At 38.6% G+C, this 23562-nt stretch overlaps 2 protein-coding genes across 2 annotated transcripts; one reads left to right on the top strand and one right to left on the bottom strand.

Moving 5' to 3' along the window:
• Positions 1–31: 31 nt before the first annotated feature.
• On the bottom strand, positions 32–16010 carry LOC110049021 (uncharacterized). Its single transcript, XM_020754790.2, has 24 exons — positions 15707–16010; positions 12416–12506; positions 11431–11729; positions 10758–10881; positions 10583–10642; positions 10283–10343; positions 10121–10167; positions 9623–9771; positions 9076–9341; positions 8676–8900; positions 8011–8165; positions 7594–7672; positions 7426–7504; positions 6921–6988; positions 5646–6400; positions 5105–5243; positions 4683–4933; positions 4248–4324; positions 3583–3676; positions 3149–3191; positions 2763–2832; positions 2546–2651; positions 1960–2088; positions 32–1711 (listed from the first exon to the last, which is right to left on the bottom strand). Exons 1-24 carry the CDS (start codon positions 15745–15747, stop codon positions 1607–1609), a joined length of 3513 nt encoding a protein of 1170 aa, XP_020610449.1. The 5' UTR covers positions 15748–16010; the 3' UTR covers positions 32–1606.
• Positions 16011–16132: 122 nt separating this feature from the next.
• Positions 16133–23271, top strand: LOC110049022 (long-chain fatty acid transport protein 4-like). The gene is made up of 7 exons (XM_020754791.2): positions 16133–16445; positions 17428–17813; positions 18423–18581; positions 18874–18943; positions 19930–20131; positions 20633–21005; positions 21813–23271. The coding sequence occupies exons 1-7, from the start codon at positions 16210–16212 to the stop codon at positions 22382–22384; spliced, it is 1998 nt and encodes a 665-aa protein (XP_020610450.2). The 5' UTR covers positions 16133–16209; the 3' UTR covers positions 22385–23271.
• The last annotated feature ends 291 nt before the right edge of the window (positions 23272–23562 follow it).

Here is a 23562-nt window from a genome sequence, read left to right as displayed (position 1 = left end):
TCTTTGCTGAAGAGGGCAAATCACTCATTCGTTTTTTTTTTTTTTCGTATTATATTATGCTTTATTTAAAAATGTATCGTACAAAATCTGAAACGTCTTATTTACCCTCAAATGCGTTCTCCTGTTTTAGTCTCCTCATCAATACATGACTAGACAAATAAACCGTAGGTAAGGCTCTATGTTAAATAATACGCGGTATTTACTTCCAAGAAAGATAACATCAGTATTTGTTTGTCGCTTCATAAATAGTTACCCCACAAATGCATGACTTGCAGCAATAAAAGTTAATTCCTTTATGGTAAATACTGAATTCGAAAAATTCAGTTACAACAAACCCGACAAGGTTTGCTGCATTTGTTCGACAATGTTTAGGAAAAAAGCAGACTTGAAGCTAAATCTCACAGAACCTGAGATACAGGGATACTCTACCTAGCCTAAACTACAACATTGTATAACAGTTTGTAAATGTTAGATCTACCCGATTGCTATCTACTCTTCCCTTTCGGCATGCAACACAAGTGGCTGTGCGTTGTAAAATGGCATACTGCATTACAAATCTAATTACACATTCTTCTTCTAGTCACCTGCAACCTTGTAAAAAACAGGAGCGACGCTGTAAACAATAAGATTCATTTATAACATGGCACGGTTTTAATGAATTCCGTCCCTCACCCGCCAGTCTAGAAAACAACGAAACAAAGATAGCAGGAGGGAGGCGGAGAAGTCCGATATTGTTGCTCGGCGTCGCCCTGTTTTGTCCAAGACTACAGGTTCAGATCTTGTTGGGGCATGTTGGGAAATACAAAGCTTAGCAGGAAGGTTGTATTTGAAGAGACAATGCACAGGCTTCACGTGATCAGCCATTTTTGTGATCCATTACCAGTAGCAGTAGAATATGTAAAACATGGACCAGGAGAGTTTTGCTTTAAAACATTCCATCCTTGTGTCATAGTTTAAGCTGGACAAAACACTTTTTACTACTCTGATTAAAATGCCCAGCGTTTGGCCTTAAGTTGTACTTGCATTATTCGGTCTCGCTACATTCGTTGAGTGATTTGGTCAGGACCCTACGAGCCAGAAACGGCCCTGTAATTTTAATAGTTCAACGTTCCTCTATCGTGTAAATTACGTCCCATACAAATGATCACCTCCCACACAATCGCACCACTAGTTACAAGTCTGGACCAGCTACAAATATTCGAGAATGTACTTGACTTAGTGCTCTAAGACCCTTCTTAACTACTAGAATCATTCAGTTCACCTGACGTGTATTAGCTATAAAGTGTTGTATCTGCATTATATTGGTGAGTACATGTAGTCTGATCAGATGTTACAACTCGATTTCTCATCAACCTAAATAGCTTAATGTGAGTTCCTACTGTATAGATTGTATTCCTTTCATGTTGGATAACTTGTATTGAAGTCACAAGTAGTGATAGTGTCTCTTGATCGCCTTCTTTGTCAGTGTTCTTTCGAAGGTCATACTCCTCCAAGGAAGAAGATAGTTCGATTTCTTGGATATTCGTCTCTCCCTCACCGCTAACAGTCGGGCAGTAGCGGCCGGCTCTGATATTTGAAAACAACGTGTTTGGACCGCAACCATGTTTTAAAATTCCTCTTCGTTTTCTACTTCCATCCTGATGCTGTCCAAGAAGCTGGAGTTTCTTTTCTGCATTTTCGACCTTTGCTTTTCAAAGTTTATCTTTTTGTCCTGCAAGAAAGAATGGTTTTGTGAGTTCCCTGATTGTGTCTGCGAAAGGCGTTGCTTGTCTACTTCTGTTCACTCACTTGAAAACAAGCTTCGAGCTTTTAAACGTGTGTGTGTGTTAACTAGAAAAATACCTTATAAATGTCTCAAGTACTTAGGAAAAACTAACTGTAAAATACTAGACTCTGTTCCAGACCGGATAGAAATGTTAGTTTATAGGACGGGTGAGGAGGACTCACGTGACTACTCACTTCTATTGTGGTCATAGAGTCTGTCCTGGCCCGTGACGCTGACGTTGGACGCTCAGTTCCAGACCCCGGCCGCTGTCTAGAAGCTGAGTCAAGACGGGAATCCTTCATGTGTTCTACTACTAAGTCCTCCTAGTGAAAGAAAACATACGTCAAAGTTAACTCATTTTTGTTTGAACAACAGCGCTAGCATTGTCACTATTACTCTCTGGTATTATTCCATTCCAACAGATAAGTACATTCCGCTGTATGTGCCGTGTTAATCGATTGGTGTTTACTTCTGTTTATGTTTGTCAAGCTCAGTGATGCGTAAAATGTGCTATAACCAATCAGAGCACAGCCTCTTCCGCCAACAAATCATAACCAATGGTAGCCTGCGGACGCAGTCGTATTTCCGGTTGTCGCTTGTCTCCGCCGAGACAAGTGACAGCCGGAAAAACGTCTGCTTTCGCAGGCTAAAACAATGATAATTTCCTCCAGAACTCTCCCCGCTACGTGTTTCTTTCTTCGTGCTTTGATTAGTTCGTTACATTTCCGGCGGGGTGGCTTTATGTACTTTATGCTATAAGTATTTTTTTTCCTAACGTACCTCAGTATCGCTGATCCAGCTGTCCTCTCCACTCTCCAGCCCTCCCACCCCGCTGTCTGACACTTTGGACGGTACGCCATCTTGGTCGCTCCCCACAGAGTCAACACTGCAACAGCAAAGTCGACAAAAAGTTAAAAATGCAGCCAAAAGTACCAACCAGGGAATTAACTCAAACTTCCAACGCCAAACGTGACAACCTCGCGCTATTTGAGCTCACCTTTTCCTTCTCTTGTGCTCGCTGGTCATTAATTGAGAAAGAGTACTGTCCTGTCTTGTGAGTTCTTTATCTAAATGACAAACGAAGTAAGTGTTAACTGTGGTGAGATCTAAAAGCTGACTACACATTAACTCCACAAGCCACATGACTTTTAAAAACGATGACCGCCAGCAAAACCGACAAAGCAACTACCACAATTTTCTTCAGGGAACGATATGTTTTGCTGCAGTGAATAACTACAATACTGCCCTAATAAAGTTGAACCTCTGCCAAAAGCAGTCTCCCAATGACGGCCACTCCTCAACAAAGCCAAGTTAATTGAGGAGTGTGTCTATAAGTTATCGCAATAATGAAGTAAAGAAACAGAAAGTACGATAAGCACTTACTAAATTTTTTCAAGAGTTTAACCAACTCTTCATGCCCGTATTCCTGTAATGAAGAATGAAAACAACAGTCATTTAGTATTCTTTGCAAGAAAATGCATGCTTGCTAATGACTAGCAAGACTTCTCAAACACGACCTTGCATAACCTGGGCTTAGTTCAGTACGTCTGTGGTTTGGATTTTTTTTAGTTTTAACGCGCAGATTCGCAAACGACGATATATTATTTTATGAGCGTGACGTTACAAGAAGATTAGAAAAAAAACCTACAGTACTGCCATAAAGCAGTTGGTAATTAACCTAACTTCGCAATCTTGTTTGTCTTAACGGCCACATTTTTTTCAAATGCACAGCTCTGGTGTTGTTCGTTGAAACAGTTGACCTTCTCCTGGTTCATCTCAGCAGCAGTTCAGTATCTAGTGACTGAATTATGATTTACCTCGGCAATATCGAGAGGGGTTCGTCCGTTGTTGTCTAGCACATCTACCTTGGCTCTGTTCGCAATAAGCCACTTGACACACTCTGTATATCCACTACAAGACAAATCACACACGTTTAATTCGCCATTTCCACATCCCCCATAGTACCTCTTGTTTGCCCCCCAAAATTTTGCATAAGCATTGTCTTCAGTTTCTCTTGGGACGACTGTAATACCCAGGAGAAATGGGAAACAAAGGTTATGCAGAATTTTGGGGGGCAAACCAGGAGTATTATGGGGTATGTGGAATTGGCGAATGGCAAAATTGTAGAGGGTTTAGAGCGGTTTTCACTTAATACTCACTCAATACATTAAGTAATTGACTTATAAAAAGAACTCGCGACACTTTGTACGTAACTTCTAGTGTAACTTCCAGTTCTGTTTGCCTCTCTAAATTGTCTGTGTCCTTTGTGATTGGCCAGAGTGACTGCTTTAGTTTTGCTTTTACGACACTCAACTAAAATCCTCTCCATAGGGTCGCGAGTATTAAACAAACATGAATTTAACTCTTAAATAATGATTCGAAAATAACATATTAACAACGAAAACCAAAAATAAAACTCAGACTACGCGATAAGATCCCTTAAATTAAATACACCAGATTAAGAAACAACTGACAACTTTACCTCATGCAAGCAAGATGAAGAGGAGTGAGCTCATCCACTGTTCGGCCGCTTAGTGTGCTGCCCATTGCTGAAAGAATCTGATCAAACACAGCAGACACTAGTTTAGTTAGCAGAACTTCGCAAGATCAAGTAACTTGTGTAAGGAAGATATATGATGAAAGTTTTAGACAACAATCTCGTCCGTATCTGTTTCATAGTTATCGGAAAGGACTGCAGCGTTTCCTTTTGTCGAGCACTAATGTCAACTTTTACATTCATTTTGCTCACCTATCAATTCTTATGAGTTGTAAGACTGACTAAATTAGCATTCAATTGCTGGGGTGACATGATTGTGATTGCAAGCAAAACATTACTGTAACCCTACCATCAGAACTGCCCTCTGTAAAACCCACAAGCGAACAATTTGACTATTAACTTGACATGCGTGCTACTCACCATCATGCAGTTCACGTGACCATTCATAGCTGCCAAATGCATGGCGGTATAGCCAGTTGGAGTTTCCTCTGCTAAATCTACACCACTGACTGCTAGCCATTTAACGCAGTCCAATCGACCATTGGCGGCTGCTACATGCAGTGGGTTCATACCGCGTTCGTCTGTCGTGTTCTTCATCGCGGGCACCACTCGTATCAATTCCTTCACTCGCTCCAGGTCTCCATTTTTGGCGGCTTCGTGAATTGAAGAACCTTAAAAGAAGATAAAAGAGCGATAATTGAACTAATGAGATCTCTAAACAGTCTTCCACACAGACGGGTATTTTGGTCATTACATTTCCATTATCTAGGCTAAAGCATGACGAGAACATGACGAGAATGACACACGAAATCTTCAGTGAAAAGAAAAAGACTCCAACAAACCTCTCCTCAAGATATTTTCACTCTCACTGATGGACTCCCTGTGCAGTTCCCTTTCTTTCTCTTGTTTTGCTCGGACACCAGCTCTGAAGCCTTCAACAAAGTCATCACTTTGGGCAGAAACAGGGCGCTCGCGTTCATGCTGGTGGGAAAATGAACACGAATTTTTTTAGAATAGACAACCCAAAGTGTAAAAGCCGAATTCATTTCAACACTTCTTCAGCTTGGTTTTCCTAAATGCCAAACAGCTTCAGATTCAAATACATGTAGTTTAGAGTCTGTTACATTTAAATTGCTGTCACCTTAAAATAACTGTTTGGAAAGTTTGACAAACCGCACAAAAGCGGTTTATCTGCACCACTACGACCGTACAATCGTGCATTTTCATTTTCATAATCTGTGGTTCTACTACTTGATTTGTCGTTTGACGTTTCGTTGTACCAGCCAAGAACAGATCAAAGTGGCGTGACTGAGTACCTCTAGGAGCGGACTTTCCTGGAAGAATTCGATTCATAGCTCAAACACACAAAACATTGAACATTACCTCGGGTTTTGCAGCACCAGTAAACTCGACTCTAGGTTCCTCCTCTTCCTCTTCCTCTTCCTCTTTGTCTTTCTTGTTATTCTCCTCCTCCTCACTTTCATCATCATCATCATCATCATCATCTTGCTCTTCTTCTTTCGTTTGGTCAGTTCCTATCCTTTGATCTTCCTCTTCTGTAGGCTGGGCCTCCTCAGGGCTGGTCTCTTCCTTTGACTCCTTCCCAGGTTCCTTGTGATTGAGGAATGTTGACACAGCCGTGGTCACAGCCTTAGTTTTTGTTATTTTACTCTTCTCTTTCTCGTCCATTTCTTCCTCACTTTCGCTAGCATTTTCATCATTATTGTCTCTTCGCTTTTTGGCGAGTTTTTTAGAGTTCGTTTTCGTATCTTCATCTTCTGACTCGTCGTTGTTGTCTTCGGGTTGGAAAAACCTTCCGTTATCTCCATCTTGTCCTTCTTCCTCTCCTTCGCTGATGTCAAACAAATTCTCAGCCTTCACCGCCACAAAATGCTCTTCTTGAGTCTCAGCTTGTGCCACAGGCTCAGGTGGTTTGGCAGGACGCTTATAACTTATTGGAGGTTTCTCTCTTTGCGAGTCAGTTTTATTGTTGGATTTCTTTTTCACTTCTCTTAAATCAGGCGCAGGAACTCCGTCTTCCTCTCCGCTGGAGAAGCTGTCGCTCTCGCTGGCGCTGCGGAAAAAGTCATCTTCCTGTCTTTCGTCGATTCTTGGTAAAACAGCTACAAGGTGAGACGCTGTACAGGAAAAAAGAGTAACGGAATAAACTGTTGTTTCAAAGAATAGTATATGGAGGTGATACTTAAAACCTTCAAATCCTGGCGTTACATTGGCGGGCGAGCAAAAAAGCGCAAAAAAAACATACGGCTTTATTTGTATAATTCGCGGAGGAATGTGGGATCGTGGAGCGAGTCAAAAAGTAAATTACGGAAAAGGAGGCTTAAGGTGTGTAGGAGGATGGTAGGGTGAGGGAGGGGGGGGGGGGGTGCTTCCTTGTTCTGCTACAAAACGCCTGCTCTGAAGACTAAGCCAAGACTTTTCGCCACTACATATGTTATGGGATCAAGAAATGTCTATAAAGTTGGGTTGCAGAGGAGGCGCACTCATGAACGACTTCTTTTTACCGCTTTCGGCTGGTACATGAACGATAAAAATATACCTGGAACTGTACCTAGAGATGAAGAGAGGGTAGCCTGGCAAATTTTCACAATCGTGAAATAGTAACCACAAGAGAATCGAGTTAAAGATTCCACATACCTGGTAAAACGTCTGACACTGGAAGATCTCGAACAATCTGCCCGTCATCGTCACGTGATGATAACCATCTAAAAATACAAACAAAACGTGAGAGAATGAAATTAAGAAATAAAAACAAACAAAGAGCTTGGTAATATACATGGATGAACAGATCTGTCTAGGAAGATCTGTGGAGGGACGAACTCATGTAATGATTGGTGTGTGTTCTGGGGCTCCGTCACCTGCTCAGGTTTAATGTATTGTGTTATCAGGTCAAAGACTTGACACTCACAGATCCTCTCCCCACTCCTTAAGTATAAATGGGACCAACAGGGTACAAGCAAATTGTTAGGCCAACAGACCGAAGTTCACCCGGGGACAGTAGCTAGATTGTATGCATGCCCTGCTGATCGCTTCACACAACGATAACTGGAGTTATACGGACTGCCATTGTGACATAACTGGTTGGTGTTTGTAAAGTAACACTTGTTTCTCGTTGCAAACACTAACCGTGTCTTGTCATTACCTGTTACAATTAAACTCGAATGCTCGTGTTGCCTCAGGGCCTTCCTTGACAAACACCTTGTCCAAGAACCAACCATAACCTACAAACATAAACAAAACAATGCAATGCTTAGTACGAGGGATATCGCTTAAGTTTAATTCACAAAGCATAAGAAAATGAGAAACATACCTAGTTTGGTCTCACTGTGACCAATTCTAATACTAGACAATTTTCCAAGAAAAACTGAGTCTATGACAAAGATATCCACCTGAAAACACAAAGAGCACCATAGCACCATGAGTCCATGACATATTAGCCGTGAAAATCACATCAGCAGCACTATTAACAAATATACAAAGACCAATAAGTAGAATTTGAGTGTTACATGTACCATCAGAACAATCATACAAAGTGAAATAACCGACTAGCTACATAACAAGGGTTATTTTGTCTGAAGGTTCATGTAATATTTTTACATAACAAAAATCAAGTCACAGTTGCAATCATGTGATGATCTGTCTATCTACAGTTTTCTTTATTTCCAAAGGTATTTTTCAGTTACGAGGCTGTAAGGATACATCAATATTGTTTGAACAGTGATCTGACCTGTCCTCTCTGGAACTTGGTCCTGTGTGTTCTGGAGCGAAGTAGTTGCCTTTCACCTGAGTTGCCGTATTCTCCGAACACTGTTAACTTCACAACAGCCTTTGTACCGGCACCCAGCTTATCACCAGTTAGGACATATACTTCATATGTGAGAACTGTGAAAAGAGTCAGACAAACAAAGATTGTGTGTAAATAGTAAGAAATCCAAGAAAGGCAGGTAATGTTAATGGTAGTCACTTTGACATACCGCGATAAGATGACACTATAAAGGGATGACAATGTTATTAGATAGCCAGGACTACATTTTTGGTACCAAAGGTGCAAGTGGCAACTGCCTCTAGAGACAAGCAAATGTTTTGAGATACGACACTCTAAAACATCATTTCCAAGGTGCAAGGAGACAGGTAAGGTTAACTCAAACTTAACTCGGGATCATGAGACCATTTCTTTTCAGAAAGTCATGATAGCTGGTGTGTAGACATTTCCTATTTCTTTTGCTTTATGCAGAAGAGTGCAGAAAAAGAGTGCTAAAGTATTTGCAAATTGTTTGCTCTCTGGTTTTTACAAACAGATTCTGGAGAATAAGAATAGTAAAGTGTTTATGTCCAGAACATTATTTTCCTTGGGTATTTTCTTGAAAGTTACCTGTACATTCATATTCCTACCTTTAGGTTCCAGATCTCTGTTTCTAGTCTGTGTTTCTGCAGAAAGAGGCATTGATGTTGGTATGTCTGCAGTGCTGGCTCCTTGTGTTGCTGTTACTGTTGACACACCCACTTCTTTGACTTCTTCCACACTGTTTCCTTTCATAGGTGAGGGCCTGGGTGGTAGGATGATTTGTCGCTCGACCTGCATAACATTTTCGTCATCTTGTTTCATGGTTTGTGTACCTAAAATAAGTTAGCCGGTGTTATGTTTTGTTGAGCTTGGTGGTGTTCGGAAGTGAAAGGGTTAAAAAACTCTTTTTAACAAGGAAACCAGCAAAGTGACGTGGTTAATTCTACAGTAGACACTGATTTGAAGATCAAAAACAAAAGTTTTCAAACAAAAATTTTTCAACCATACCCGAGTGGACAACTGTTTGCGTTGACATGTCAATCATGTCATGTTCAGTTTCCATCCATGATAGCCTTGGGGTTGCGTGAGTTGAGGATAACCTTGGAGATCCTACACTTTCAAATTCTTCATCATCATAACTATCTTCATCAGGGCCAACAGCTTGTGACTTTAGCGGCAGACCAGCACTTTTTGGTCTTGAGTCTTTAGACTTGTGGTGTGACGCCATTACACTGCTACCACGCCCGTCCAAATTCATCCGACCAACCAGGGATCTGCAAAACCACAAATTAAATAATAAAACAATATTGTCAAATGCAGACTCTTTTACAAGGCTAAGAAAAAAAATTGACACTCAATAACTATTTAGAAGTCCAAATTGTAGCATTTTGTAATTTTGGATGTATGGAGATCATCACTAATTGTGGATTAAATAGAACCTAACATAAATACATTGGCCCTAGACTACAAAATGAAGGTATTACTTCTGAATTTGGCAAGTAATGGACTTGACTAATCCTAGTAGAGCAAACTGTTTATAGGGTGTCAATCTTACTTTAGTCGTTCGTCGTCATCGCTCTGTGATCCTCCAGGCAGTACAACATGAACACCACTCCTGGTGTGTTTCTTTCCATCTCTTTCTGGTGGAGATGACTTGAAAAAGGTGGACTCGGGTCTTCTGGAAGGTGCTGATCTTGGTTTGGCCTAAAATAATAATAATAATAGGGCTAAATAGTACCAGATTTTAGCTTAAAATGGTCCCAAAAATATTGCAAGTTCTTGGTCTTAATGTCTTCCATGGCAAGAGGGAGAAAGACCCAGAAACGGGTTGTCATGTGACCCTCAAAAGATCTTCAGAGAAGGGGTCCTTTAAAAGAACTAGTTTATAGGCTTCGTGCTTTGTGCTTTCAATACAGGCTGATTTGCACTGCATTACATAAATGCATGCATGGTATAATTCACCTTCGATTCACCACCCTCATCAACAGTATGAGGAGACTTGTTTTTTAATTAATGTTTGCAAGATGTAAGAAAGTACAAAACTACTACACACCCTTGGAGGAGCAGGACGTCTTGAAACTCTCTGGGAGGCCTCGGAATCTAGAAAGTAGTGGACAAAAATACATGTAAGAGAATCAAACATAAATCATAGAACTGTAACTAACAGAATTTGGGATGTTGCACGTCATTTAGTTCTATACTTAATAATGCGTACCTGATGATAGAGACTCTGCAGCTGAATGGCGTTGTTTTTCTCTTTGAAGTCTTGGAATCTCCTGGAGACATAATTTAGTCACACAGTTAACCAATCTACTTTATGGACAGAGGGTCACAGAGAGAGGGAGAGAATGTGCAGGACAGAGGGAGAGAAGCATAGAGGGGGTATGTGGAAGGGGCATGTTCGTTATCCCTATATTTCTGTGACACCATTTACCAAATGTTGCTGACAATGTGTAGAGATGTATGCGCAGTAAAATACACCATGGCCACTGGTTTTTAATCCTGACTAACCTACCTGTTCAGAAGCCTGGAACCCTTTGCTTTGTTTCTTAGTTGCAGGTAAAGCAACTGTTTCCTAAAACAATGAAGAACATATATAAAACAAATCTTAGTGTGTTTAATTCAAAACTCCAGGTGAAGTATAGGCTGAGGTAATTTCAAGACATACGATATATTGCCTTGATTCTTACCGTAGCAACAATCAGTTTAGTTGCCATGTTAACAAGTCTCTCTCTTTCATCTCGACTAACATGCTGAGGAGGAGAACGTCTCATCATTCTTCTTGGTTTTCCAACCACGTTAGCAGGGATTTTTCTAAAATACACAGGAAATGCACAAAGACTTTAGTTAATGCCAGTTAAAGTAGACTCTCTGGAGAAGAGTAATGTGTGTGAGAGAAAAATCATCACCTTTTAAAAAAAAATCCCCTAGAAAGTACTAATTTGTGATGTTCTTGATGTTCTTGATGTTCTTGATGTTTTTGATTTTCTTTGTATTATTTAAAAAGGATATTATAAATGTGCACAGCCTAAAATTTAATATTTTAATTAATAATCTACAGTTCTAGTTATCTAATGGCTAAACAAAAGAGCTTAAAATTCATTCAGTTGCTGACCAAGATAATAATATTTTCATCCAATGGATACCAACCCAATTGATCCTTATAAATCACAAAGTTAATTCTCAAAAGTCAAAAACAGTCACGAGAACCAGTCTTCAAATAAAGCCTGATATTAATTCAGTTAACAATATTGACTTCTGATTGAGTCTAATTTTTAATACATATGCAGAACTCCTTATTCAAAGACTTTAAATTTGACATGAAGAATAAAATGCCTGTCTTGACTGTTCTCTATATGTTACCTTCTTTTTGCACCCCTCTTTGTTTTCATATACTCCTCAACAGACAACAAAGCCTTTGGCCGATGAGCAGGGGGTCGCGGCTTTACAGTCTGTGGCAAAGCATAAGGGGAGATGGGCCCAGGCTTGAGTCTATAATCCACAGATGCCATATTTTCGTCCACAAAGCCACGCATTGAACTTTCGCGGCTCCCCTGGTCTTTGGCTGTGTGCATGTTTTGTAACTGCCTTTTTATGCTATTATTGTGAAAATAGTGTTTTAAGCTTCTGTCATGTATCCCATCATAGTCTAATGTTGGACCCTAAGTTTTAAAAACAAGAAACATTATAATTAAAAAACAGAAGTTAATAGGTGAACATTCAGTCAGCAATAAAATTAGTCAAAAGCTCATAACAAAAAAATAAAAATTATTTAAAATCAAACAAAAAGTCTAAGCTTAAAGAGCCAAGCATACAGTATATACTTTATAAATGTAATCTATGATATACACCCTAAAAGTTCAACATACAGCACCTATACCTTAACTGTCTTGTAGTTGTTGACTACAGTGTTCATAGTATCATGGATCATGCAATGAACCTTGATCCATTTTGTGAAACATTTACAGAACTTTGCATATCGTAACAAATGAATTTTATTTAACTTGTAACGCACAATTTTCAGACTATTTCAAGGAAAGTGTTTAGCTACACATTTTATGACTGGCAGAAATTCAGGGTAAATGGAAGAGAAATCTATGTTACAGTTATACACACACACACTCATTGTAATCTATTATGTAACTAAAATTAAACATACTAGTCTTGTACAACATAAAGCAAACCCTTCTGAACATGTATGTATTAAACAAAATAAATAACTTACATGTAACAGTACCAGGGTGTTAAAGAATGAAATTTCATGTAGCTCAAAGTGAGGCAGGTTTTTGACTTGGTCCACTTGAGTTTTCTTATATAATAATTAAAAATATTCAACATGGTTTCTTACAGCTCTCAAAGGAATAGGATCTTCTCTGGGATGAAATGGGCCTGATAAATCAAAACCATCTTCTCTTCTTTGTACATCTAAGTAGTACTTCCTAAAAGGAAATACAACAGAAATCTTGAGTAAACTAAACATTAAATTATATCATTTGAAGTGTTTTACTGGCACAAGAGATCACTAGATAGCACATTCAAATAAAACTAAATTCTAAATTGGCAATTACATACACACCTTATGAAGCAATTAAGTACAGTCGTGTTTTTTATGAAGTTTGTACTGTGATTATTTAAAATTCAACCAAGCAATCTCCAGTAATAGATACATAAAACACTTAAACTACTACAGATATGAAAGATATATTTTACCAACATGAAAGATCACTAAATAATGTGTTAAAATAATTGTTATTGCAAACAAGAATATACATTGCTGGGAAATAAATGCTTCTGCAACTAAATTTGTGTCAAAGTTATGTAAAAACTCATTTCAAGTCATACATTTTATCACTGTCATATTCAGAGTCAGTTTCCTCTGCCAGAAAATAGAGACATGAATTGGGGTAACGATGACGGCTCAAAGTTCTCTTTGGAGTCCTCTTCATATATTATTCCAAAGAAGAAATTCCATGTAAAATCATGATTAAATTCAATGTTCACCACTCAGTGCCAGAAAACAGAATCACCAACTTAAATTAAACAGAAAATTCAAATCACTTGTGTCAGATGCCGAAGTAAGTCCTACTGAAAGCTTGCAAAGGATTTTCACACAGTGTTATAGTCAGGTAAAGTTGTGAGACCATGGAAACACAGAGTAAGATGTTTTTTTGACATAAATAATTAATTGTCTAGAACCTATTATAAAATGTTGTGCATTGTCAAAGCCTGGTTCCATGGCTTTCACAAAAAACTCTCATTTTCTTGTTCTGACCTAGGACTTCCTTTCTCAAGGGTTGTGATTTGTTATCATTTCTAAATAAAGTAAAGATGTCCTTCTATTGGCTTACAATTACGAACATGAACAATGAATAATTACTTAACGATTACTTTGTGTTAAAATTATTTAATTATTAATATAAAGGGTCCCTTAAAAGAAAACAATCCATCTAAGACAATTAAATATGGAAATACTGCAATTATTGTAAAAGCACATAATTGCTAATTTAAATGATTGTAAGTAAATGACCTATTTTTTCCCATTACTGTAGGGTAATTACAAAAATTTGATATTGACTGTCTGCATGTAAGTCAGACTATCAAAGTGAGTCAGATATAGCTACACACGGTATAGCATGTCAAGGATGAATTTTCCTCACATGACAGCCAAAGGTATCATGATTATACTTAGTAATTTATCATAGTTTACTCCAAAAAGGAATGGCAACAGGCATTTCTGAGGTAATTGGGAATGAGGCAATAGTGAAGGGTAAATTATTATTATTATTACTGTAATTTTATTCTCACCACAATGGGGGTTATTATCTTAGGATTATTATCTTAGGGAGGTAATATTCAAAGAAGCCAGTAGTTTTGAGAGGGGCCAAAGAGAGATCACATTTTCAAACATTTTATTTTACAGTTCAGTTTATGCTGGATTATTCAACTGGTGAGTATTATTAAAGGAAAAATAAAAATTACGTAGACATGTACTATATCTTCAGTAGTTAGAAATCAGAAATAAAAATGGTAAATCAACAGCTCTACATGTAGAGTTAGAAAGTCAAACAAACATAAAAATTGACAATGTACTGTTAACTTCACTGACTAATCTATTGCCACTGTGATCAAGATCTACATGGAATTTCTTGTTAAAATACTGCTGTAATAGGGGATTTAAGTGACCAAAATGGCAACAAGGACAACATTGATTAAAGACATGAATTTATATTTTACCAAATTATGAATCTTATGATACTCTACAGTCAATTAGTTTGTTTCTCTTTGTTAAAAGTCTCGAAATCTCGAAACTGAATATAGAACACCACATTAAATTGGAATGTGAATTTTAAAAATTAGCATTAATTTTCTTACTCACCAGGGCTACTTTCCACCCTAGACTCACACAATGTGGGATGCTTACATGAATGACTATTGAGAATTAATTTTACACTTTTCCCGAGATGTGGGCTTGGGATGCTGTGATCACAGATGCATGTTTCTGTATGCTCAAAGGTAAAAAGTCTTTATTCACCTTTAGCATAAAAGATCAATGGTCATGTGCAAAGCTACATGTAATTGCATAGTGTTTTTCGTTGGTATTCTGGACAGAAAATTATACTAAAAATTGCCCTGGCTGAAATTTTCTTTGAACAGCATGTAACCGAAGTTTAAGGCCTCAATTCCCAGTTGTAGGTGAAAAAGTACATGATGATAATGAGGTAACTGAATTATGCAATATTACTGAAGCCTTGTGCACTCGGGCATAGCTCCCCAATTAGCAAAACTTCAGAGCTGGGCTTTAGGGACTTTGTAGTACAGCATTGTGAGATATTACTTTTTGGGTGGTAATTTACTTTTTACGAGGTCCATAAACCAAAACAAAATACAAGGCGTGGTCATGTATATGCAGTACAAACATTCTGTGATATTACACACAAAACTGATATTGATATTTTTTTGGCCAGAAATTTAAGCTTTAACCTTTACAGAGAGAAGATATATTTTTCTAGTTTATGCACGGAAAGGGAAAGCTAATAGTGAGTGCAAATAATCATAAATCTTGTTTTTCTATACGCTAAAGAGCTTTTATATACTACTGAGTTGGGCAAGGGATAATGAATGTTTGCCGTTTTCCTGTATCCGCACTTGAATTTGGCCTCACTCTTTGTATTGAATTTTCAGGGTTCATCGAGTACCACTTAAACTTTAATTTATTGCAGAGGGTATACAGTAACGCATTTGAAAACTAAAAATTGTTTTTAAATAGCTACAGAGAAGTCTCAAAAGCATTTTACCACGCTCGACTGATGGATAGATTTACGAGAAACGTTACGTTACTGTTTACGATCGTCCACTCTGATCCTTTTGCATTTGTGGACTTGAAATTAAATTGCAAGGTAAGGCCCTTGTGGTTATAATTATAGGCTTACTATAAACAGAAGCGAATTAAGGCTATGCTCTGTGTTGTCTCCAGATATTTTATCCCACCACTTTTAGTGCATGAACATGCATTGTAAGAACCTTTAATCGCAACTCACATACGCGAGAAGCTCATTGTAAACATTCGCAAGTAATCGTTCGTAGTAAGCACTGCACAGAATTGAGCCATCTTACGAGAAAATTTTCACAGTATACTTACAATTTCTTTGCCACAGTTTTTGCTACAGAAGCGGAACTCATTTATATGACTGACTCCTGTGTTTTGCCTTCTCCAGTGTCAGATCCGTTAGAGTAAGATGAGAAAACGCTGGTATGGCAAGTTACACGAGCTTTACCAAGTGCTGAGGAAATTTAGCAAAACTTTCGTTTGGCTTCACGATTTCGTCGCCTTCCAGATAAATGTCTCCTTGTACGAAAGGAGTAAGAGCGGATGTTGTCATTAGAAAGAAACTGAGAAGCTACTACGGACCAACTCAATTGATTGATCTTATTCACTAAAGGCGTTTCTAGGGTGCTAACTATTTATCCGCCAACGGCCCTAGCGACCACAACAAATCAATCGTCCGTCGAGCGTAGGTAAACGCTAATCGATAATTCATCGTGAAGGGAGACGGTGCCATATTTAGAGCACTCGACAGGAAGCTGTCCACTTGGTTTTCCTTTCACCTTTCTGGGCATCGTCTCACTGTGGAATGTAGATTCATGCGAGGAACAGACTGTTTGAAACAGCTGTCGTTTCCAACTCGAGTTATCCGCCATTTCAGAGGACGGAAAATGGTTTACACTTGGGCTGCACTGATCGTCTCTTTCGCCGCGGTTGTTTTGTACTGCCAACTTCCACTCATTGTTTTTCCAGCCCTTTTATTCGTAGCGTTTTTGGCGTCTGGTGGAAAGAATTTTCCTAAAGTGTTCTTTCGAACAATTGTGCGCGATCTGATGTAAGTATTCACCATTACAGACTCAAACACTGTTACTGTAGTACTTTGTAGCGATCTGCCTGACAGTTCAGGTCGACACTGACGCCTGACCTGGGACCAGTGATCAAACGTTTATTTTGCAAACATGCACACATGTTTGTTTAATTGTTATGTAAGCTTACTTACCGACCAAAGACAAACAATAATTGAGCCTGGATGCCATAAAATATCATGATTTGTGAGTCCATCGCTGATCAACAAATTTTTGAAGCCCTTGTCTTTTGCATTGACAAATTACTACTTGACTGTAGTGCAACTCAATCCCTAAATAAGAGTTGTTTTCTTAGAGTCCTTATTGGGTCAACAACAACAGCAGCAACAACAACAACACCTTCGGTTTTACAAAATATTTAACAAATAGATAATTTCCTACTTGCTGTGCATCTGTTCAGTAAATACAATGGATCACAGAAGACATCAAGTTGTGATAAGGACAAAAAATGTGATGTCCAATCCTTATGTCATTTTGACGTCTTCAGTGATGTATTACTGAACAGACATGTGGCAACATGGAATCCACTCATTTTATATAATAAAGAAACCAATAAAATGTTAATGACATCATGCATGTGTTTGTCCTCTAATATGCAGTTTTCCGGAAATATCCATACTCCAACATACCCCAACAGAAGGGATTGGAATTTTCTGAGGGGTAGGGGACTGTATAAGGCCTAAAAAATTAAAGAAATGCATGAAGTGTATTTGGAATTTCCAGAGGGGTGGGGAGTCTTAGAAAAAAATTTCCTCTGTGGGAGAGGGATAGATATTTTTTGGAACTACACAATAGATCATAAGTAAGAACCAATCAAAATGTGAGAATAATAATTGTAATGGCATATTATAATTTATAATATAAAATAAAAATACAAGACTATAGCAGGTAAAATTCTACCCAAAATAACTAAAGAAGCTAATCTAGTTGTATGGTTGATCATCTTTGCAGAGGTTTCCGTCGTTTTATCCAAGTCATTCTGACCACTCATCTGCATGTTAGGAACAATCGAACTGTGGCAGACATATTTCATCAAACTGCATCTAAGCATCCCCAAAAAGCTGCCTTTGTGTTTGAACAGAAAACATGGACATTTCAAGAAGTAGAAGAATACTCCAACAGGATTGCACATTATTTCAAGTCACAAGGATACAAGAAAGGAGAAGTAGTGGCTCTCTTCCTAGAATCTTGTCCTGAGTTTGTTTGCATATGGCTTGGATTATCCAAACTTGGTGTCATTACAGCCCTAATCAACACTAATCTGCGACTTGATTCACTTTTTCATTGTATATCTGTGGCTTCTGTAAAAGCAATCATATTTGGGTCAGATCTTTCAGGTAATAATGAAAAAGCCTTGATTTCATTTTCAAACTAAACCTTAGCCTATTCCAGGCTCTTAGTCAGTGGGGACGATTGCCGGAAAACACAGGCAGATGACGAGTGGGATCAGTGACCTCTCCTTTTTCACTACCAGACCCCACTCGTCATCTGCCCTGGAACAGGCTAACTAAACCTCTATAAAATAGAAGAGCCTGTGGGTACTTCACAAGAAAATAGATAATTTTGTATGAAATGTTTATTTTGGGGTTTGTACTATAAGCTAATGACATTCTGAGTCTATCATTTCTATTATTAAGCCAATAGACTTTTGGAATTTAAGGTGTGAGGGATCACAGAAGTGGTACATGTATTTGATATAACCTTTAAGTATTTTTCTCCCTAAATTCCTTAAATCTTTCATGCACATTGAAAGAAGAGTGAATCATTTTTGTGAATGTGGGTCATATCTCTCTCTGGGTGGGAAACTCAACATTTTCTCTTGTTGTTTTATTCCATATCAAAATCTGACAAACTGCAATCACACCTTGCAGTTAGTGTTCTATTAATGTACTGATTTTTATTCAGGGAATGGATTTGTTATTAGTATTATTGTTTATCTCTGGCAGGTGCTGTAAAAGAAATCCAGATCAGAGTTCCAGAAATAGTACAGCTATACTGTCTAGGCAATACTTCAAATGTTGTGCATTCTGCTGTTAATTTGGACAAGAAGCTAGAGGAGAGTTCATCTGGATTGCCTGAAACCAATCATTCTAAATCTATGGCTGGTAATAAACAATACTGTCTGCTTCCCAGAATAATTAATTTTGCAGTTTTGGTCAAGACACTTCACTCTTTCAGTATTATTCTTCACTGGGGTAATCTGGTAAAATTTCAAGTTGTATCTTGTAAAGTTGTTTGCTGCTTCCTCCTACAGATATCAGATTTACATGGAGGCACTGTTTGAGGCACAAGGTTCCTTCAATTTCAGCGACTGAAGCAGACCTTTTAACAGCTAACAATTTCTCCAACTATTGTGTATTACACGTGTTCACTTTTTTGGCGTGTTTTCTATTTCAGATGTATTACTGTACATTTACACATCAGGGACTACTGGATTGCCCAAAGCTGCTGTAATATCAAATGCCAGGTATAGTGCAGATGTAATATAAGGATATAAAACATAGACTATTGCCTCTCTCATGATTTCAGTCTCAAGTTCAAGTTAATAGGGTTGAAGTTGATAAGGATAGTTGATGAAGCTGATAGTTGATAAAGCTGAAGGTTGAATCAGCTATCACCCCATTGTAATTGAGAGCGAATAATCTAATTATTGTTTTAGTAGAATTTTGACTGAAATTTCCTTCAAAATAGCAATTTCCAATTATTTTTCTGCATAGCATTAAACTTCACGCAGACTGGATGGTCTTTTGAAATTTGCAGTTGTTCAGTTTTTGGACAATTTTTTTAAAGTCAAAACGAAACATTGAATGTCTTTCTTGTAGTCTTCCCAGGAGTTGAATTAAATCCATTTGTTTCAAGCTGTTCCTCTGGAACTTAGGAAAAACAAGAAAACATTGCCATTTTATAGAAGACCTAGTCAGTGCACACTAATGGCTGATAGTGTACAATACACTGTAGCTTGGTCAGATTGCAGTGCAGTTTTTGCAGTTTTTTAACATATGACTAGAATTCTACTAATTAACAATTAGACGTGGAGCCTGAGTTTTCCATAAGTGAATACCAGGCGCATATCAGGCACATACATGTACCTGATCACAGGTTTGTATAAAATTTTGCCCTGTTAGCCTTGGTGTGAGGTAAAACTTTAAAGACTGTCAGTGTTAAAAGCAACTTCTCCCCTCCCCCAACCCCAACCCATAAAATACCCAAATTTCAGATGCAAAATCCCCTGATAATACTCCCTTCCAAATTAAGATTACATCACTTATTAGCTCAATCTTCATCATCAGATTTTTACAGCATTTTAGCCACATGTGTTTCAAAGACAGTAATTCTTCACTAATGATTGTTGAGCAAGTGTTGAATTTTTGAGAACAAGAGATGGAACCTCTAGCTTTCTGTAACAAGTAGTCACCATTCAGGGTTCTTAATTCAGAATGTGTGATCTTTCAGGTACTTTAAGATGTCTTATGGGGTACACTGTGCACTAAACATCCGCCATGATGACATAGTTTACTCTTCATTGCCACTCTATCACTCTGCTGCTGGAATTGTTGGCGTTGGGCAGTGCTTCATTGGTGGCTGTACATTAGTGCTGAGAAGTAAGTTCTCTGCCAGTACATTTTGGGATGACTGCGTGAAGACAAAGGCCACGGTGAGTACATTTTGAACTCTCAAGTCTTTGAACCTTAAGTTGGTGATTCACACCAGAGGAGAAGAACGAGAAGTACATGTAAAGCTGGACATCAGTAATAATGCTGCAGATCACAAATTCCACAGATTTTTACCAGAGCCAAACAAATGAAGTTTTAATCTGAGAAATAGTCAGATATCACATTCCTATTTGCACTGAAAATGAACAGACTTAAGAATAACTTTTTGTATCGTAATTATATAACAATAATTGCAGTTATTATTTGGTGTTTTTCATTGATGACATTTTAGCCTAGTCTTAGTATTAGAATTCATTTATATAGTTTTATTTAATTAAGCTCTAAAGCTGTGATTTTAAAGCTTCATTAAACTATCTATCTGTCTGTCTGTCTGCCTGCCTGCCTCTCTGTCTGTCTGTCTGTCTGTCTGTCTATCTAAGCCAAGTTATCCAAGTAGACTGTAGCAGCCAATACTTAAAAACGTCTTGATATATTTTTGTCAGGTGGTTCAGTACATTGGTGAGATATGCCGATATCTTTTGGCACAGCCTCATCGTCCCTCAGAAACTCAGCACTCGGTACGCCTGGCCACAGGCAATGGACTCCGCCCTCAGATATGGGAGGAGTTCCAGACACGCTTTGGCATCAAGGAGATTGGAGAATTTTATGGTTCAACAGAGGGAACAGCCTCTATAATCAACATAGACAGTACCCGTGGTGCTTGTGGCTTTGTGTCTGAGATTTTTCCCGCTGCCTACCCCGTGGTTATTTTCAAAGTTGATCCTGAAACTGGTGAGCTAGTGCGAGGATCAGATGGGCTAGCAAAGAGAACCAAGCCTGGGGAAGTTGGGCAGATTGTTGGAAAAAGTCTGAAAGGTATTTGTATCCTGACTTGTTTCGGTTGCCTGTTTTACTAATATCATTGTTGCACTGTGCAATCCAATAAAATGAGAAAACTCGGATTTGTACTTCAAATACCAGTATGTTATTAAGCAGACAGATAATAAGAAGAAAGAAACCCATCAACTAGGCTATTGTCAATCCTCCTTCCCAGTTGATGTCTGAGTCATCATACAACCCTTCTTGTCACACAAGCTGCTTTTTGGCCCAGGGGGGACTCCCATATAGAATGGACGGGGGTGCTCGTGATCGTTTTTGGGGGTTAAAAACACAGTTTTGATACATGTGAGGGTAAAGGTAAAAGGTAAAGTCTGCATGCGAGCCAAGTGGCCCATCAGGCCGGAGCTTATCCCGGTTTCTGTAGCATGAAGCGACTAGGAGTATTTCTACTCCCCCCTGGATGGGATGCTAGTCCATCGCAGGGTTACCCCCAGCATTAAGTTCGCCGGTACCCATTTATACACCTGGGTGGAGAGGGTGTTCGGCCTTAAAAGGTCCACAGTGGGAGCTTTCGCGGTACCTCTTAGGGTATTGAGCCGAAACAAAATATGACAGGAGATAATGTGTTGTTTCACAATTGGTACCTCTTAGGGGTGAACAATATTTCAAGCCATGCCCATTTAAAACAGGATCTTAGTACCCTCTGGGGCTGCCAAGGAGAGTAGATATTGCTAAGCTGTACCAACAATTTCTCAAACAATGTAATAAAAAAATGTGTGGTAATCAGTGAAAAGAACTTAGATTTTGATCTTGGAACTGATAGCTCTTTACTGCACGCCACAGGTGATCCTTCCCAGCGTTTTGACGGATACCTGAACCCACTGGAAACCAAGAAGAAAATTGCCCACGACGTTTTTAAGAAAGGTGACTCGGCATTCCTCTCTGGAGACTTGGTTGTCAAAGATGAGTATGGCTACATTTATTTTCACGATCGTACCGGCGACACGTTCCGATGGCGAGGCGAAAACGTGTCGACGGCCGAAGTGGAGTCGGTCATGAGCAAAGTGTTAGGCCTTCGCGATGTGGTTGTTTATGGCGTGATGGTTCCGGGCACTGAAGGACGTGCTGGCATGGCGGCCATTGTTGATCCGGATTACAAAGTGGACCTGGTGACGTTAGCTGGTAGTTTGAAGAAGCTCTTGCCGAGTTATGCTTGTCCCATGTTTCTGAGGATCGTACACAGAGTCGACTTGACGGGTACATTCAAACTTCAAAAGAGCAAGCTAAGAAACGAAGGTTTTGATATAGGCGTCATAGAGGATCAACTGTTTTACTTTGATGGTAAAGAGAAAATGTACTTGGTCCTTGATGAGAGCAAGTATGAGCAAATCATCCGTGGAGAAATCAGAATGTAGTTATAAATATATTTTAGTATGTAGTGAAAGGTTTTGCACCGATCGTGCGTACAATTAACAAAATTGGTTACAGTTCTTATCGAGTTCCAACCAGTATCTCTGATAACCATGCAATCAAAACTCGAATTAAGCCAAAAATGTACGAAAATCGTGACTGCAAAAAATAGGCGTGTGGCCACTTTTTGTTTCAAGTGTTCTAATAGGCCTTCTTTACCATTGTCACGCGTTTCGATCTTTTCATTCAAACAAAAAATAAACCTAGAAGCTCAATTATCATGCTATATTTAGAAAAGTTTCATAAGAATCCATCGCAAACTCATAAAAGTATAGGACCCCGGACTTTCCTATTGTGACAAAGAAAAGTGTGTCAAGTGGGGCACGGGGGTGTTCCCCCCCCCCTCCCTCAAGTCGGCAAGTTGGCTTCCCATATTTCACGACTTTGCAGTGGATTCTTATGAAACGACGCATATTAACTTAATTCGGCATGATAAATTAACATATGTAGGTGTTTTTGTTTATATGAAAAATACGGAAAATTGTCGATATTGCGTGACATAAGTAATCTATATATTATCGCTTTTTCTGGAGCAATCCTTTACATTAGATTCTCTTTTCTTACTATTGTTTTAATTGTATCGGAAAAAGACGTAATAAGTTAAGGAAAAAATCAAATACGACATGTACGATTAGTGTATCTTTTTCTAGGATGGCTCTCATTGAGTTTCCGCTGACAATCAAGATATACAGACCCTTGAAAATTGAATCCCTCCGCAGATTTTAGTTTTATGCATCAGAGACCAGAAGACCATCACTTGTCAGAAACCACATTTGTCACTGAAAAACTTAAATCTAATTTGCTGAAACGCTATTAAAATGGTTTTAACTTTTTGGAGTGTTTTTTTTTTTCTCATAATTGTACTAATTGGGCCGTTGTTTTGCAGAAATTAATAACGTCGATTTGATCATAAATATATACATACGATAACTGTAAATTTCAAAAATATAAATACCGACAGCAACAACGCAAGACGAGTGAGGACTTAAAGCCTGGGTCAAACGGCGCATGATAGTCGATGATAGTCGATGATAGTTGATGATAGTCGGTGAAAATTCGGGGAGAACCATTCGACTATCATTTTTTTTTATCAGCTTTTTAAGCCTGGCCAAACGGTGCATGA

The sequence above is a fragment of the Orbicella faveolata genome, unplaced genomic scaffold (genome assembly GCF_042242905.1).
Source record: "Orbicella faveolata isolate gen_17 unplaced genomic scaffold, um_ofav_v1 contig_36, whole genome shotgun sequence".
NCBI classification, from domain to species: Eukaryota; Metazoa; Cnidaria; class Anthozoa; order Scleractinia; family Merulinidae; genus Orbicella; species Orbicella faveolata.
The sequence above is the reverse complement of the archived record's forward strand: the minus strand, read 5'-3'. Positions and strand labels throughout refer to the sequence as shown.